This window comes from Solanum dulcamara, chromosome 11 (assembly GCF_947179165.1).
Source record: "Solanum dulcamara chromosome 11, daSolDulc1.2, whole genome shotgun sequence".
Taxonomy (NCBI): Eukaryota; Viridiplantae; Streptophyta; class Magnoliopsida; order Solanales; family Solanaceae; genus Solanum; species Solanum dulcamara.
In genome coordinates, this window is record NC_077247.1 from 50642185 (window position 1) to 50660754 (window position 18570).

An 18570-nucleotide genomic window follows, 5' to 3' on the forward strand; every position below is an offset into this window, starting at 1 on the left:
ATTTAAATACTCATAGAATACTTTCCAAGTTTTCTATCCCTTTCAAACTAGTGTTTGTCAAGTGTTTTTTTACCTAACATACTAGCTGTAGGTCAACGGTAAATCATATTCTGTGATATCTTCAAGTCTTAAATGCTCAAATCATCCAAACCATTCTACTTCATTTCCACACAGCAGCTGTTCCCTGTTCTTACAGGAGATGAAGAAAATACCATATGACACATAATTGGTAAACAGACCCGCACAACATTGCGTTTAAGGAAACTTGGATTTTAAACAGCACCCGCTGCTATCTTGGTACAGCTTTAGATTCACAAAGATTAAAAATAATATCCAGTAGTAAATAGACAGAAAACTCCTGACAGCAGTACGGAAATAATAAAACGAAAAGACAGGAGTTTTGGCAGCTCATCAAAATTTTTGTATAACCACTGAATTTGCCAGTCCTGCTTGCTCAATTGTTTGGGTTGGGTCACTGAGCATTTTAGGAGGAAATCCAACAGTTTGTAGTTGATATGCCCTGGTGTCACTTGGCCTTGAAGCATCAATGAAGGCACGGATGTCACCAACAGTTTGGTGGAAATTGAAGTGTGCAACCATGCGACTTCCATCTGCCAATCTAATTTGAAGCGAGGTCGATGGCAAAGATTCATCTAGAACGCTGGTAGAAGCTGCTGGGACTGTGCTTGTGGGAGCAGAAGCAGATGGCTCAGAAGTTGCTGGAGTTGGGCTGCTTCCAAGTGTTCTTCCCACTCCTTGAAACGAAACTTGGCGTTTCTCTGGTTCCTGCAAGTGTGTTGCACACGTTTAGTGACATTATGTAATGAAGTCAATACCAGTGAAGAGATTCAGTCACAGGTTTCCAAACTTCTGTTCAGATGACGAAAAGTGCTGCGCATCTAGGGATAAGGGAGAGAAACAGAAGAATATCCAACTAGGTTTGTTCCTGTGTTCTTTCCCTAATCATATATAACAGAGTACAGATCCACTAAGAACCGAAGGTACTATGGCCAATGCCAGTATATGTGCACTCGTTAGCTTGTTCCTCTTCCTTGTAATGTTCCCTTTTCATATTTGGTGCATCAAAGGAGATGAAAAATGAGAAAAATGGTGGACTGAACACGCAATACTCACAGGACAGTTCTCATCCCTCCTTATGAGGTTGCAATGCACCTGGGACCTGGTATCTGCAGGAGCCAACTCTCTTGGACATTCGGACTTTGTGATACTCTGAAATGAAGAACCAATACAATTAAAAACCCAAAGTCATCCAAAATAGAAAGTCTTTATTATCAAATACAAATGACCAACAAAACATGGGAGCTTAAGAGCATGATCCTTAAACGAAAAAACTAGCTAGGGCTAACTCAGGGCATTTACTCCCAATGGAGACCTTAGATTACAAAAGCCATCTGCAGATGTCATGCCCCTAGTCTCCTGATAATAGGAGGATAATAGAAATTGTGATGATATAAAGGGACAATTAACATTAGTAGGAGGTGAGTTTGCAAATCTGAAATATAGACTGACTACTGACTATCTAGCAGGATTGAGCGACCCATGACGTTTATTCCTTTTCACGAATTTTAATTTCAGTGCTCACGATAGTTACCTCCAGAAAAGATGCATTTTCAGGATCATCCAGCCTTCTCAAAGGACCATCATTTACAGTGAAACCATTTCTCCAAAAGACAATATTGTGCACGATGGACTCAGGCAGTTGAGGAGCTGATGTTGGCACCGTCTCCCCTGCAAGTGTTCTCGCAGATCCAGTAAAGCTTGTTGAGCTTGAACTAGGGACGATATTTTCCAAAGGACCTTGTGTGGCACCCACTTGCCTAGCTCGGTCAAAGATGGAGTCCACGTCATTATGCTTTGAAGGATCTTGAACAAGCATTCCACTACAAGAATAATCATAGCTATATTAGTGATACAGTTATAGATAATAGGCATGCTAGCCTCTCTATCTCTCCTTTAAAGCTCTATATATCAAATCATCCATGTGCAGAAAAGAGCTAAAAGGATAGTAGATAATTCATAGATTGGACAACTAAAATGAACTAATTGTTAGAATCACGAGAAGCGACACATTCAGCAATAATACATCTGACTAGCTCAAAATTTACCTAAGCTTTTGAGATAAGAACAACATTCAAGCTGAATGGTGAAACAGCATACAACCACAAAATATAGGTAAAGTAACCAACAAATTGACATGCATTTTTGGAAAGGCTTTTATGAATGTCTAAATTATATACTTGTCATTTACCCAGTGAAATCCCATAAGTGGGGTCTGGGGATGGTGGGTGTATGGAGACCTTACCCCTACCTTTCGCCACCATCTTCTTTTTCTATAATCATTTCTTTGCACCCCAACAGATCAAGTACTCCTTTTAGCCACTACAACGACAACTACAACAACACCTAAATCTCAAGCTAGTTGACATCAGGGATAAGAATCATCAATATCCAATTTGTTCCATTTGAGCCTGAAGATATATCCCCCCACCCCACCCCAAACCACACAAAAACCCCATCCTACCCTACTTTCACCTCTGTATTACCTAGGAAACACTTAAAAACATTATCAAGATAATCATTCCGAAAATATAAACAACAATAGACTATAGTTCTCTAAATCCACCAGCTCAGCACTAGCAACAAAAGAATCAGACTATCTGCAACTACACATCCAACCTTTTTATCCCATACGGTACTCGCTAACAAAAACAAACTCACAAACTACAACAGAAACATGGTACAAGGCACTTCCTTTTGTTGAGAGTAACATAGCAAAAAATTAATTCACATAGAACACATCAGCTTTAGCAAATTCTAACACATCATTCCTAATCAAAACTTGCAAACATGAAACAGTCTAATATATGTCCAATTCAACGCAAACTATGGAGAAGTAACTAAACGTAATTAATCTAACTATGATAACTTCCCTTCATAAAGCGAAATGGATATAGAAGATTCATAGCTAAGTTTTCGATTTAGTCAAAGTTAGTTGATTGATCTATGGAAATGACAATAAATGTGTAAAAGTCAACAGCTTATTAATCAATTGAGAAAAGGGCAACTAAATAGAGAATGATGGCGAGAGGAGCTAGGGTTTGAGAAATTGTTACCTTTTTTCACCACCGGTATAGTATTCTTGTGGACCATCGGAATCGCTGTCGGAATCGTGACCGGATGGACGATTCAGATCGGAAAGTGTACGAATTCCACCGGCACGGCTTCCGGAGGTTTGCCTAGAGGGTTTCTTGCTATCGCGTGAGGACATTGATTCTACTCAGTTGCTGCAACTTCGAGAATGAGGGGAAATACGATTCGATTCAATGATTATACTAATCACCTATTCTAGGGCTTTTTTATTTTGTCCTTTTGGGGGATGCCAATTTCAATCACTATTGGGACGTGCATTTTTTCTTTATTACTCTACTTTATTTTGGGACGGTGTTAACCCGTCTGAATTATTTTTTGAGTAAATACCATAAATCAAATTATTATTGGTGCTAATTAGAAACATTTTTAAAAAAAAATTATATTGTGAGAAAAATATTATGTTGAATATATGTATTTGATAAAATAAATACAGAATCAAATTAAGTATAAGTATATGATTTGCATATATTGAGTTATGCAGATTCTCTCCTGAGTTTCACAATCTTTGTGTGTGTATATATATTCAAAATCAATTTCATTCAATGTAATCAATTTCATTCAATGTATCTGATATCATTTCATCTCATGTATTCAATACCAATTTCATCAGTGTATGTGCTATAAAATATTTAGTATATATGCATAAATATATATATATATATTTATGTCAAAACATGCTCTAATATATGTCATCACTAAGCAGAAAGAGGGAAGAGAGGAAGGAGAGCAAGGAATAAAGGGGCCGGGGAGGGTGGGGGGATGAGAAAAGGGATAGAGCGAGAAAATAGAAAGAGGGGAGACAGAGAAAACGAGTTGTTTTAAATTATAAAAAAAATTACTAGTAGATATGGTAGAAATATTTATCAAACAATGTATTTTTTTCTTACTTTTATTGCTAGAACGATTTGTACATAAAACTTAGATCCATTTATAACTTCGGGAATGTTTTGTATGAAAAAATATATTTTCTCAAAAAAATTAAATAATAATTTTTTAAAATATAAAAAAAAAATCACTTATTTTCGAAAAAAAAAACATTTTTCATAAACAAGATTGTCGCGCGACTTTGCTTATACCACTTGCCGTCGGCAACCAAAGGCATCTTTCGTAGATAATTCAATTACATCTTATCTTTTTGGTACGTATGAGTAGACTTTGGCGAAATTGAAAGGGAAAGGACACCCAACAAAGCAACAACCGTCAAGATGTTAATAGATACGACTAGCTAGAATTTTGACCTCATTTCAATTTCTTTTTATCTGCTCTTTTTTTTTCTTTTATTTAGTAAGTAACAAATGAGATACATAACTAAACTAACATACTGTAGATGACCCTTTTTATATCAAATCAGTTTTTCTTATGATAAAATGTTTTAAGATTTGACAAGGAGTGGCCCATGAGCTGAAATACATACACCAGCCCATATAAAATGAACTCTATAGACGTTTAATAGCCCAGAGTATCTAGTTGGGCTTTGGCACTTTCAACTCTCACAATGTTTGTTGTATGTTCGTGGAGACAAAATTAATACAGTATTGTACCTTTCTCATGTACCTACTTATTTATCTCATTTCGTAGGTCTCCAACGGTATAGTTCAATAATACTAAGATGTCATAAATGCAGTGTATTGAATTCAAAAATCATTAATAATAAATTATGACTACCCAGTTGAAATCTGTGTTGGAGATAAAAAGTTATTCCAAAGATGAATCGATCAACTGTTCCGCCAGGAAACAAATGAAATGAAATAAAAAGAAGAATAAATGGAATTTGGATAAGGCCCACTAGGACAGAATCGAAGCAGATATTTCGTCGAACATAATACAACTAGTTTCAGATGGAAGGTATAATTGAGATTGAAATGAAAAGGTAGAAAGATAAGAATAAACCAAAAAATTATGTGAAGACAGTCGATAAAAATTGACAATATACGAACAAAAGCACCTGTAAAAATAATTTATGGATGTAACGTAACGAAAGAGGGAATGAAAGTAATGTCCAACGCCCATGGGTCCTTTAACCGGTAAGTGAAAAGCATTGTGTAACGTCCCTCTTTCTTTTAGCCATAATTTATGGTTGTTAAAATTTGTTCGAAACCTTATCACCTTGTCTGATTTTGTGCCTTAAATTCACCCAAATATCCGATGCACAGATTTCGCCTCAACGGTAAGCCCCCCCTCTGCTGTGTGACATAAGTTCATAAACAGTAACTACTCCTTTATATTTAACTGAAAAAAATTACACCAATACAATTAGTAGCATCTCCTTTTTAGATATTACATACCCACACCTATTGGCTATAACACAACCGATAAGGATGAAGAATTAATGTAACATAGTAAATTAACACAATTGAACTGTCAAAAAATTGACAATATAGAGTTTAACAGAACAAATAAATACTACTAAGTAGGCAAAATTATACAAGCACTTCAACTTCAATAGCAAGAGTGCAGTAAGTTGACCAAACTGAGGTCCAAATACTACACAAATGCAGAGTTGCAAACGTCAAAAGTTAGGACTTTACATTACCAAAAAGTTTCTGAGAATAATGAAAAAGTTACATAGGAGAATATAGAGAAGGATAACGATAGATACACTAACATATTCAAAATGTGTGTAATTACTTTGGATTTGCCACTACTAAATTAATAGACTTTCTTTGTAAATAGGCTTTTGATATTAAATAAGTTACTGCCGCGTACTCCTTCACCGGTCACCGTGCTGCTACCACTCTGATCACCACCAACTTCGGTGGCGGTGGCGGCGGCGGCAATATTAATGGCACTATTTTCATCACTTCTGCAACCTAACTGATTCCTGTAGCCAATGCACATAGGAACATTCAAGTTTAAGACTCTAGTTTTAGGTCCACCGCCGGCCGCTGTTGACGACAGTTTCCGGCGAACTTCAACGCCGCCTTTTTTAACTACCTTTTTGGTGCTGCTTTCTTTCTGGGGGTCTTCTTTTTTGAGTGCTTTTTCAGTAGTTTTCACGAGGTTATCGGAGCTCCGGCTTCCGGATCCTGGGTTTACGTTCCGTCGTACCTGCCAAACTGGGCTGCTCCGGCCCAAATGAACCCCACCACGGCTGGGACTACTGGGCCATTTCCGTGACTTGGATTCACCGGCGGAGTTGCTCCGGGAACACGGAGCACTACTTACCTTTCGGGTCGCTAATCCGGATCCACCCGTAACCCGAGGCCTACTTCCTCCGTTTCCGGCGGATCTACTCCTCGAAAATGGCCAAATATTAATATTCAGCTCAGCCCCACTCACCCCATTGCTTCCCCCAACAAGTTTCTTCTCTTTCCTCTTCTCCTTCTCCTTCTCCTTTTTCTTCTCTCTACAATTCTCATTACTACTCCCCCCTGACTCTTTCTTCTCTGTTTTCTTGAAAATATCTTTCCAACGCTTCGACGACGTGAAAGAACCTCCACCTGCCGACGAGTTGACTATAGCAGCAGAAGGCTCGACCCCAGATTCAGTTTCGCGTCGGCCCGACCCGGACGGTTCAGGCTCAGCTTTATTCGAAAAAGCATTTGGGTCATTTTGAAGAAGGTCTAAAGGGAGAAGGACGCCATCGGAGAAGAGCTCATCGGCAGAGAGCTGATTGGGCTGAGGGTTTGATGGGTTTCGGACCATCCAAAACTCAAATTCGGGTGAATGGATAGAGTCGGAGCTAATTTTCCTTCTTCCACCGTTGCATGAAGTAAGTCTTTCAGGCTCTTCCATTCTCTACTTTCTTCCAGAGAGAACAAAAAAAGACTCTTTCTTTATATGCTTTTGAGCTTTTTTTTCCTTTCTGTTTCTTACGAGGAAAGAAAAAGAGAGGAAGATAAAGAAAGAATAAATAAATGAGTAATAAAGAGGGAGAGATGAAATTTGTAAATAAGGTTGGTTGAGTTTTTGCATGTGGGGTTGGGGTGTGGGTAGTAGGGTGATTAGGCTGAAAGTTGGATGATGGACTCATCAAAATGATGTACAAGAATAAATTTGATAAAGAACTACAAATAGTTCACTTATTTAATGCATTATATAATAAATTAACTTTAACAATTATTAACAATTATTATGATTGAAGAAACTCATGCAGTGTATTAATTTGATATATTAATATATTTTTCATATAACGCATTGAATTAGTATGTTGAAATTTTTCTCATATTGCATATCATATTAGTGAGGTATATAAATTAATTATAATAATCATTAAGTTTAATTCGTTATTTATACTTATATGTCGCATTAGTAAATGAGCTATGGATAATTTTATCTATTTTATTTTAATTTATTTTGTCCGTTCATTATTTAGGATTAGGACTCGTGGGTGGTAGAGGTGGAAGTTGGATGAAGTCACTCAAGAAGTTAATAAAGAGGTAGAAAATCTTATCACTTTACCTTAGAAAAATGACAAAGTTTTACCTAGGTTTATGAGAATCTTGACAGAGATTGTTCTTAGAAGTGGTATATAGAATAATGATCGTACCTTGCAATTCTTTATTACTATAATTTATATTTTTTACATAACCCATACATAAATGAATGATCATATAATAGGCCATAAAATTATTTTCCTCTATCACCTAAAAATACAATTATTTATTTCCTTTAAATTTCTTAAATTCCTAAAGTTTAATCTAATCAAATTGACTGCAATTCAAATACAGTAAATCATTTCCTAAAAGATCTCCTTATGATTTTAAAATAAGAGAGAGATTACATCTAATTCATATAATGTATATATGAAATCTGTTATAGAGTAGTATTTTTGGTAATAATGTTATATTATATTTACCGTATGCTATTTATATATACATATATTAGATTAACAAGTTAGGAAATAAGGCACGCATGACTATTACTAAATCATGTATGATTGTATAATCTGTATACAGTGATTGTATATATAAGTTAAGATCTTAAATTGATTAACTTAATTAGTGGATCTTCAATTTTCATTTTCACTACTAACCATATATTTTGGTCAAAGTCTTGGATGTAGGACAACTAGAGAGAAGGAATGGGAAGGCAGGTGAAAAGAAAATGAAAGTTTGACCTTGTACAAAGTCAATTTTATGTTTAGGGCACGATGGCCTAGGAGATTGTCACATTAGCATGGTCAACATAATATAATTTTAAGGGGTGCTACTACATTATTTACATATTAGTACATGATTTACATGAACATCGCCGGAGAGGAAGCCAAGAGGAATAATTAACTTCTAAGTCCTATAATTCTAGCGCTTATAATTGAACAATTTGAGATTTTAATTGAGATACAGTTAATTACATCGCTTTATAAAACTTATCATTTATTATAACAATTCAGTTTTATTTCAAATCGATTTTCATGTTATGCTATATTATGTGTATTTTATAATATGATTTCGTCATATTCTCTTAAAATTATACAACTACGTTTATGTATTTTCAATGGCTTCACATGCTGCCAATATATTAAACCGTTACATTGAATCTCAATAGCTAGTGGAAACATACGTAAGAATTTATCAAAATTGGAAAAGTGACCTGGTACTCCCTTTTTTGCTGCCTTTGTATTAAGTTTTACCAAATACAGTGAATATTTTGTACTATCTGTGAGTTTCAAGGTAGAAAGTTTTAATGCAAGTAAATTATGAAGGGTAAAACCATCAAGTCTATACATCATTTTACAAGTATCCTTAATTATTTTTTTCTCATATATTATTGATAAAATATGTAATCAAAATATATACATATGGTAGACTGTTTGCTAATAATTTCAATTCAAACCGTTTAGGGAACACATGAAACCCGGGAAAGGTATAAAAGAGGTCAAACCATTTTGATCAAACCTTAATAACTAATCGTGTTGAAACATTATAGTGGTGATTTTAAGATTTTTATGTTGTTATAACTATAAAACATGAATATATCGATAACTCTTTAAGCTTGTCAGTAAAATTTATTTCGACACTCAAATTATGAACGTATATTCACCGAATTACTATTTGAATGATGAGTAGGGCGAGTATATTCCAAATTGCAGAGAGGAAATTCAAAGTTGCAATAATGTATGTGATTCTTTATTATTAGAATGTTGAAGAAATTAGGAAAGAATATGAATGAACCGAAATCCATAGCTATAAAGTGAATTGATTGATGTCATGTCATTGTTTCATAAAAGGGAATTAATCATATCCTCATGCTTTTTACCTGTTCAACTTTCTTTTTTTCACTCATTCCACTCTAACCTCTTTTAACAGAAAAATTCAAGTTATTTTACGTCTAGATGATGCAAAATATATTTAAAATATCAAATATTCTAAGATTAATTTAGACCACTATTATCTCAAGTCCAAAACAAAATACGAGTATATGATACAATATCTCCATCTATCTTTATTTATTTAGTAGACCTGACACATCACTTAATGAGTAATAAAACAAAATTAAATTTATTGTATCATTTTTTCAATATAATAAATTCAATGCATAAAAATGCATTTGACAATAACTATAGTTATAATAAATATAAATTATCTCATATTTTTTCTAAAACGAACATTTGTTTTTAGGATTATGTATAAGTAAGTATGGATGAAGTTGTATGATCAATATACATTAGAGAGTTTTTTATTATTATAGTGCACTTTTTATACTTACTATCCTTCAGTTTACTTTTATTTATCTATTATATTAAAAAAATATTATCATTTTTACTGATTATATCTCGTTATCAAAAGTTTTTTGTTTTTTATATTTTATCCACAATATTAATTACTTATTCTCCGAGACATAAATTAATATGAATATTATTATACATACTAATCATTATTTTTTAAATACATTTAAAGTTTAAAATAAATAAGGAAAAGTGAACGGAACGAGTAGTAGTAATTAACTTAAAATATTTGTATTTATTATCGATAGATAAAAAGATTCCTCTTTTAGTTTACTTTTAAAATTAAGAAGAGAGAAAATAAAAAGGGGGAAATTGTTACTTAGATGGAAAATGTGATAGCGTTGACAATCTAGATTCATTATTGTGCTTTTTTAAAGTACAATAATTTCCCATCTCACATGTTCATTGCATTGCGACTTTGGGAATGCAAGTTTTTTTTTTCTTCATAATCCATACTCACATTAAAATTTAATTAAATTAAATTTGTATTTAGAATGAGAGTAAAACTCTCTTAAATAAAGGTGATTATAAGAACACTAGTTTATTCTCTTACATGCAAATAAAAAAGGGAGAGAGAGACGAGAAAGCAGCATATATCTAATTATTCGTTGTACATTTTTGAGTCTTATAGAACTTCAAATATGTTTTTTTGTAGATGTCCTAATTAAGACAAAGTATTCAAAGTTGTAAAAAAAATTAACTTCATCTGAACCTTTTGGAGTCTCTTACTTTAATTAAATATAATAATCTTTAATAGCTACAAAGTACGACCTCTAAAATAAGATTGAAGGAATAACATGGAGTAAGATTCTGTTTCAAGCCAATTAATAAAAAGTACTATTACTTACCACCAAACCCCTCGAGAAGATGGGCCTCACGTTCTCCCAAAGAAATTGTTGTTCATTTCTTCCTATTTACTAGTATCAATTAGTCTATGCATATTAGTTATAAATAATATCCATACAATCAGATCATTTTAAAGTAATTATAGATAAATATTTGCTAATTAATAATTTAGTGATGATAATACATAACCTGCTATCGTAGGTTAAACTATAATAATAACATAAAAAAAAGTTATAAAGTAACAACACACAATTTAAATTCTCTCAAGGGTTAATAAATAATTTTTGATTTTTTAGTTATCGATAGATTTTGATTAGTCCTTGTAATATCTTACTAAGACTGTTTGACCATCAGTTAATTGAAATATACACTTTTGATATATTTGCTAATGAATATTCACAAAATTACCGTTGATTATCAATCTTTCCAACACTTAACTATTCATATTTTATATTAGACTTGTATTGTTATTTAATACTTTTCAATAGTAATATAATTTTAAAATAGAATAAATATATTATATATTTCCTACTAAAAAAGACCCAAAAACACACATTGAATTAATTAAAAATTACACGTACTTTGTCAAATAAAAAAAAAACTCACATGAGAATTTATAAATAATTGAGATACCAAAAGTTCTCTCATTTCTTCTACTAATATGTAAGTAAAAAATAAAATGGGGAGTCCATCAGAATGACATAATTGGTTTGGAGGGTGATCATCCATCCACACAGATGATCCGGGATCAATCCCCCTTAATGTATTCTAAATCGAGTCTGTCGCATAGGACTTGCCTAGTGCGATTTACATCGCATGTGTGACTTACTGTGACAAAAAAATATATAAAAAAAATGGGGGAGAAATTAGTGTATAAGTGCAGAAAATGCTAAATAAAAATGTCCAAAATATGACAGCTTTATGTATATGTGGAATTAAAATCTTCAAGTGTGAGTAGGGACCAATTAATCTAAACAGCGATATGTTTAGTTAATGTTGTTTGTTTTTGTGGGCAAAAATAATTGGATTCACATGTGCAAACGCCAAAAAAATATACCATATCATTTTTATCTATTAAAATTCTATTTATTGTTTTGGGGGCCCTAACCCACAAACAGCCCCTTGCTTGATAACAACTGCCACGTGCCACCATTATTGTTTTTTTTTTCTTTTTTTTTCTTTATATTAATATATTTTGTTGCTTTGCTTTAAACCTCTAACCCATCACACTCATGGTAGCAAGTAATTCTTTTCCCTCAAGTTTCTGTATTTATCCCTTTTTTTTCTTTTTCCTTTATGTTACTTTTAAATTTCTTATCTTATATTCTGTTCGTTCCATTTTAATTGTCATAATTTCTTTTTAGAGTCAAACTATATTAATTTTGATTAATATTTTAAGATATATTTTTTAATCATATTGATATGAAAAAAACTATAACTTATAGTCATTTTCGTATAGTTTTTAAATATTCAATTTTTTACTTTATAATATTGAGTTAAAGTAGTATAATTTAACTTTAAAATTTAGTCAAATTGATTTTCGAAAAGCACAACACGATAACTAAAATGAGATGGGGGGAGTGAAGATCGTAACGGAGTGAGAAATACTTCTTTATTTTTAATAGAAAAATTCTACATAATTTTGAAGGGTAATTTCTTTACATAGTTTTAAATAATTTTTTATTTTATGAGATAGTGTTTTTATTAAATTAAAATAACTCGAAATCAAATTTCTACGGTTACAAAAGAAAAGAATGGTCAAAATAAATAGAAGGAAATATCTATTTCCAAGTAAGTGTTATAACTAACACAATTGAATTAATTGATTGATACGGACTCATCCAAATAATTAGAAGAAATTTCGCTCTTAAAAATTTGTCATCTCTTTGTTGGATATTTGTTGTTAAGTCAAGAAATAACGAAGGTCCATCTCCAATTATTTTTAATTTCCTTTTGTTAAGTGAATTATCACTTCGTTTGGTATTTGATGTGTGATGCAACATAATGTAACGTCCAATTAACATGATTAATTAAAAAATTGATCACACCATTATATTATTAGATATTTATGCATACTGTGCTAAATAAAATAATTTAATTTATAGATGATTTAAGAAAAAAATTATAAAAACATGGGAGGGTACTGTAGAGATAACTCAAAATATAAATGGATGTATATTTTGAAGAGAGAGAAAAATAGACAAAGAAGAATATGACTCATTGGATCAATTTTATGTGACAACATTTAAAAGTATCTAAAAAAAATTAATTCAATTTGATATATTACATTAGTAATACTGGAAGAAAGTACTATTATGTACATGAAAAGTCGGTTTTAGTGGGGAAATATCACGAAAAGTCCGATTCTGATTTTGTGTAATGGAAAATAAATTATTGCAACAATGTATAATGTAGGTAAATTATTCATATGTTGATACATTTAATTAAAAAGTAAAATATATATTTAAAACTAAAAGTGTACCAATAAGGGAAATGAACTTATTAAAAAATAAATAAGTTACAGATTGGACAAAAAATGATTCAAATTAAATGTGAATGTTACGCTTTTGTATTATTGACTTGATACCATATGGTGGCCTCATCATGCAGGTAGTTGAGGCTCCTATAAGCTCATCAAATTTCTTTAAAAAAATTATATATACTTGTATGTTTATAATTATTAAATTTTGGAATAATTGATGAATCTTGAAAAAGTTATACAATGTGAATAAATTATATGCCGCACGAGACATCAGATGGGGATGGGATTTATGTGAGGCAATTCCTGCCATTTTTTCAGAATAAAAAAAAAAAAAAAAAAGATGCAAATAATTCAATATATAGGTCGTACACATCCCAAATTTCCAACTAGTATTTATTTGTTTTTTTAATTTAAAAAATAGAGAAAATATTAAAGTATAATTTTCATATTCACATAACTTATTCTTAGTACATACTTGGCAAAAATGGGTACGACTTCGATTATTAAATTAAAATCTGAGTTTGCTTGTATTTTCTTTTCTTTCCTTGAATATATCGTTGTAGACCAACTTCACCAATGAGGTGTAGTTCAAGTAGCAAAGATTAAATGGTTTGTGACCTATGTTATAGGTATATAATTCGACTTAATGAGATTTAAATGGAGAAGGATAAAAACAATATGAATTAATTATTCTCAAATTTCAAATCCGGTAATTCGGCCTAAGGTTTGATAGAGGAATGTTTTAAGTACATTTATACATAAAGTACAGGATCAAAAACAAAATATTGCATGATTTTTGGGTAAAAGTTTTCAAAGACGTACAAAGGTCAATTTTATGGGTTTAACAATTTTAATCAAATAATTAAACAGAGTAAAGAATACTAGAATGTCAAATTAAGAATTCGAACATGCAAACTAAAATAAATTTGCATCTAAAGTAACTTTTACGTAACAAAATAAAAATATTTTTTATGTTATAAACACAAAACTGAATAATAACCGATGAAATTTACTTAGCTCTGTCTTTGAATCTTGTTGTGCACCTAAAAACATGGAGAGTAACAAGTTCATAAAGAAAAACAATTTAATTTTAGCTATCATTTAGGTAAGCCACTCTATAGAGTAGTAACTTTTTGAGTCATATGTTTATTGCTAGTAAGGGTAGTAATGGGGGGTTGGGTTAAATTTGAATGGGTTATAGAAAATTAATGGGTCAACATTTAATTAAATCCAAATTTGTTTGGGTCAAAACAGGTTTAGTAATGGGTTAAAGAACGACTCAAGATTGAATTCAATTCAATTTTTACTAAGTTTTAATTATTTATCTGTTCTTTTACAATATTATAGAACTTAATAAATTTTTTTTCCTTATTATGGTTATATATAACATATCAATTCTTTTTTAAAAAAAAAATTTGACAAAATTTCTCTCGAGTCAATTTGGGTTACATATCAACTCAACAACTAAATTAAAAGCCCCTTTCAAATGTAGAAATCAGAATGATACCAAGTTAGTGTTTGATCATAATTTTTAAAAATTATCTTCAAATATTTATTTAATTAAATTATAAAAATATGATCTTTTGAATATTTTTAAATTCTCAAAAACTAACTAGCTTAGATTAGTTTTGAAATTTTCACTTACGATTTTTTTTTAAAAACTTAAATAAAATGCATATACAAACACTATTTCAAATTTAAATTAATATTTTTTTTCCTTTCTTCAGATTTTTGCATAGCAGTAAAGACTTGGGCAATTACTGATTACAACCCTCTACCAGAAACAATATATTAATTGTTACAAAATTAATAGTGAGTGTCACATCCAAAAAACCTGCAAGAATTATTGGACCCAAAATCAGCTGCCATACATCCTAGTTTTGTAGGTGCAGCCTTCCTCCAGGTCTAATCTATTCAATGTTAAAATGTAACTATAAAAACATATCATTACAAATAAACAGCAAATTTAAAACTAATTTATTCTAAAAATAAAATATACTCCATTCTTGATAAAATCGATTAATGAAAAAAAAATGTCTCATAGAATAGAACACATGAAGTAAAGTTCTCAATCTATTAAATAATCAGGCTTTTGACATATTGATCGCTTGATCAAAATAATTACAATGGTTGTCAAATAAATAAATAATATATATTAATATTACATGAATAAATATTTTTGTATTACATAGGGGTAGGGAAAGTTAGAAAAATGGGGGGAGGGGGATTAATATATTAACTCGAGAATTGATATCAGTATAGAAACTCATCAACTTCAAATTTTGAATCTGACTCTACTCATTTTGTGTATTATTAAAAAGCTTTTAGTCCCAGAAAAGTTTAAGCCATGGAATAAGTTAGTTTGCTGTCCCAAGTTGTCCTAATTAACAACGAAATTGTCTTCTCATTTCTTTTTGTTTGTTGGAGGAGAACCATATCTTTCTTAAGCTGTTAAGATTGTGATTCATACCTACCAATTATTAAAAATGTAAGTACGTACTCAAATGTTTAGTAATTACTCTCTCGGATTATTTTTATTTATCTAGTATTACTTTGACATATTCTCTACGGAATAATAAATAAAATAATAATTTTATTATTTTATTCTTTAAATATAATAATTAAATTTAGTGTTTCAAAATTTACTAAAAAGCATGAAAGTCAAAGTGACTAGAATTATTTTTGTGAACGTAGATATCAATTACATAAGTTCATTTATTTCAAATAAAGTCAACATATTCTGAAAGTACATAAGAAAAACACCACAATTAAAAATATGTAAAAACAAACATTCACCCTCACAGCTTTTGCTCCATTCAAAATATGATTTCTTCAAATAATAACGTCACATAATTAATTTACCTGGATTAGGAGAAGATGTTTTATTTATATATATTATGCTTAGCGACTAGATAATAGTTATAAGAAGTGAGTTGAGAAGACCTAAAATCACAAGCATAAACAACTTGAACGTTTCATTTAAAGTCTTCGAGTTGGTATCAATCTTCCTTCATTTTGCCTTTTTTATTTGGTTTTCCAAGTATTCGGTGCCCATATAACAGGGCCAACATTTCTTTCATGCTTGGGTTCGAATTCAAGATCTTTGAATAAATGTGATACTATCTTAGTCATTCACTACAACTCACACTACACCAAAAAAAAATCTTCAACAGTGATAAATTAATGATAATAGTTTAATTATCATTAAATATATTTTTTAGAGGCAATGAACATTTTTTGTAAATGTGCCTAAAACCTATAGAGACATTAGATCAAATGACAACTAACTAATGTCGATAAAGGTTTTAGCACTCTTTGTTATTGCACATATTTATTGCAGCTAAAAGTTATTATATCGTAGTGTCATGTTGATAACTTTTTTTCTTTGGGTTATAGATTAAGAAAAAGAACATCTAGAAGATCGAATATTAATCGAAGAATCTAATTTTATTTTTTTAAAATATTAATACCAGTACCAAATTACAATTTACAATCATTTGATATATGCTGTATCCAATAGTTTGACAAAATCATAATATTTCTTCTAATGTTTCTGCACACTCAAGATGAAAATCTCATTATTAGTTATAGCAAGAAATAACTTCTTACCAATTTGAAATCTTTAATCAGCAATGTCTGTATTAACAGTATTACAAGTCACTTATGTTAAATTTTGATATAAACAATTGCATATTGTTCAAAATTATTTTAATTGGATAGATTATAAATAATATTTTATTGAAATAGAGTATATTGTAAGTAGGGGTGTGTATCGGTCGGTTTGGTTCGATTTTAAGTATTATCGGTTTGATTTATTGATTTTTGATTTTTAAATACGCTAAAACGATAACCAGACCAATAAGATATTTGTTATCGGTTATTGGTCTTTAACGGTTCAGTTTCGGTTTAACCAATAAGAAAATTTTTCAAAACAAATATATAACTTCTCCAACAATTTGACGCGATATATGCATATAACGAAACAAGCAAATCAAACGTTCTTGTTGTGAATACTCACAATTCACTACCCTAGTGATCACTTAACCCTTGCTGTTGTCATTGCAAACCGTAGCAACCATCATTCTTAGTTCTTTAGATTTTGACATTGTGAACCTAAAGTAATTATTACGCCTAAAAGATAAATACAATATGAATTGTGAAGTAGTGTAAACTGTAAATAGTATATGGTACTGATAATCTGATATAGTGATTATATTGATGTACCATGGATTTACGGTACTTTTAATGCTTTAAACTTAAGAATGTGCATGTCTTTTAAGTAACTGTTAGCATATTTGATGTTATTTGTGTTTATTTTGTAGGAAACTAAGTTGGAGAATGAATTGAGAAAGCAAAGCACTGAGTTTTGAGGATTTTTGGTGTTTACGAGCTCATCCTACGACCCGTTTCTACGGGTCGTAGATATCAATCGTCAAAAATAAAAAAGAAAAATAAAGGTTAAACTGAAGATTACGAGTGAAGTACACGACTCGTTTTCAGCATTACGGATCGTCAAGTAGAAGTGAAAGACTGAGGGCAAAGTGAAGAAGACGAGTCAGTTCTATGGCTCGTTCATATTCCTACGAGTCGTAAAACACACTTGTAGCAGTTACTGATGATGAAGTAAGGGCTGTGTCTACAGCTCTAGTTGACGAGTCGTCCTCAGAGTTACGAGCCGTAGAACGTGGTCGTGAAGTAGAAGAGTTCCTTAGTGCTATGTGATTGATTACGAGATGGGTCTATGAATCGTCAAAGACATTACGATCTATAGAAATGATTCGTAGATCCAAATCGACTTAAAATTTCCTATTTTTTTCAAATTCTTATTTATTTAGGATTAGTTGTCTATAAACACACTTCTTAGATTTATTTTATTGGATGTACGTTTTTGGGGTTTGAGAATAGAGCTTGAACTACTTTTGGGTTTTTAGTCTTGAATTTCTATTTTTGTTATCAATTATTATTGTAAGTTCATGATTTCTTTTAACCGAAATATTATTGATTGTGATCACATAGTTATGAGTAGCTAATTTCACAATTAGAGTTATGAGAACCATGAAGAATTAACGACGTAGAACTTAATAAAAAGTAATTCTTGAATAGTGTGCATGCATGCATTGTTTTTCTCTTTGTTTTGATTGCTTTTTAACAGTGGCCAACATTAGAACTCGTCTTATCCTTATTTGCCGGATCAATGAGGTAACAGATGGAAAAATGGATTAAACAACGAGATTTGAAGCTAATCATCCTCATCTAATTAGCTTGAACGGATCAAGGGATAGCTAAATCTGGGATCATTGGTAAGGGTTAGTATAGCATACACTCGAAGACGAATCAAGTTGCATAGTGAAATTCATTTATTTGCCGAATCAAGAATTTATGTGAAATTAACTTACCAATTCTA

General features: G+C 31.2%; 2 protein-coding genes across 2 annotated transcripts; both read right to left on the bottom strand.

Annotated features, from left to right (window-relative positions):
* Nucleotides 1–141: 141 nt before the first annotated feature.
* On the bottom strand, nt 142–3437 carry LOC129873046 (plant UBX domain-containing protein 4-like). The gene is made up of 4 exons (XM_055948038.1): nt 3135–3437; nt 1613–1901; nt 1135–1230; nt 142–786 (listed from the first exon to the last, which is right to left on the bottom strand). Exons 1-4 carry the CDS (start codon nt 3287–3289, stop codon nt 412–414), a joined length of 915 nt encoding a protein of 304 aa, XP_055804013.1. The 5' UTR covers nt 3290–3437; the 3' UTR covers nt 142–411.
* Nucleotides 3438–5484: 2047 nt separating this feature from the next.
* On the bottom strand, nt 5485–7034 carry LOC129874887 (uncharacterized). Its single transcript, XM_055950266.1, has one exon. The coding sequence runs from the start codon at nt 6904–6906 to the stop codon at nt 5821–5823; it is 1086 nt and encodes a 361-aa protein (XP_055806241.1). The 5' UTR covers nt 6907–7034; the 3' UTR covers nt 5485–5820.
* Nucleotides 7035–18570: the final 11536 nt, after the last annotated feature.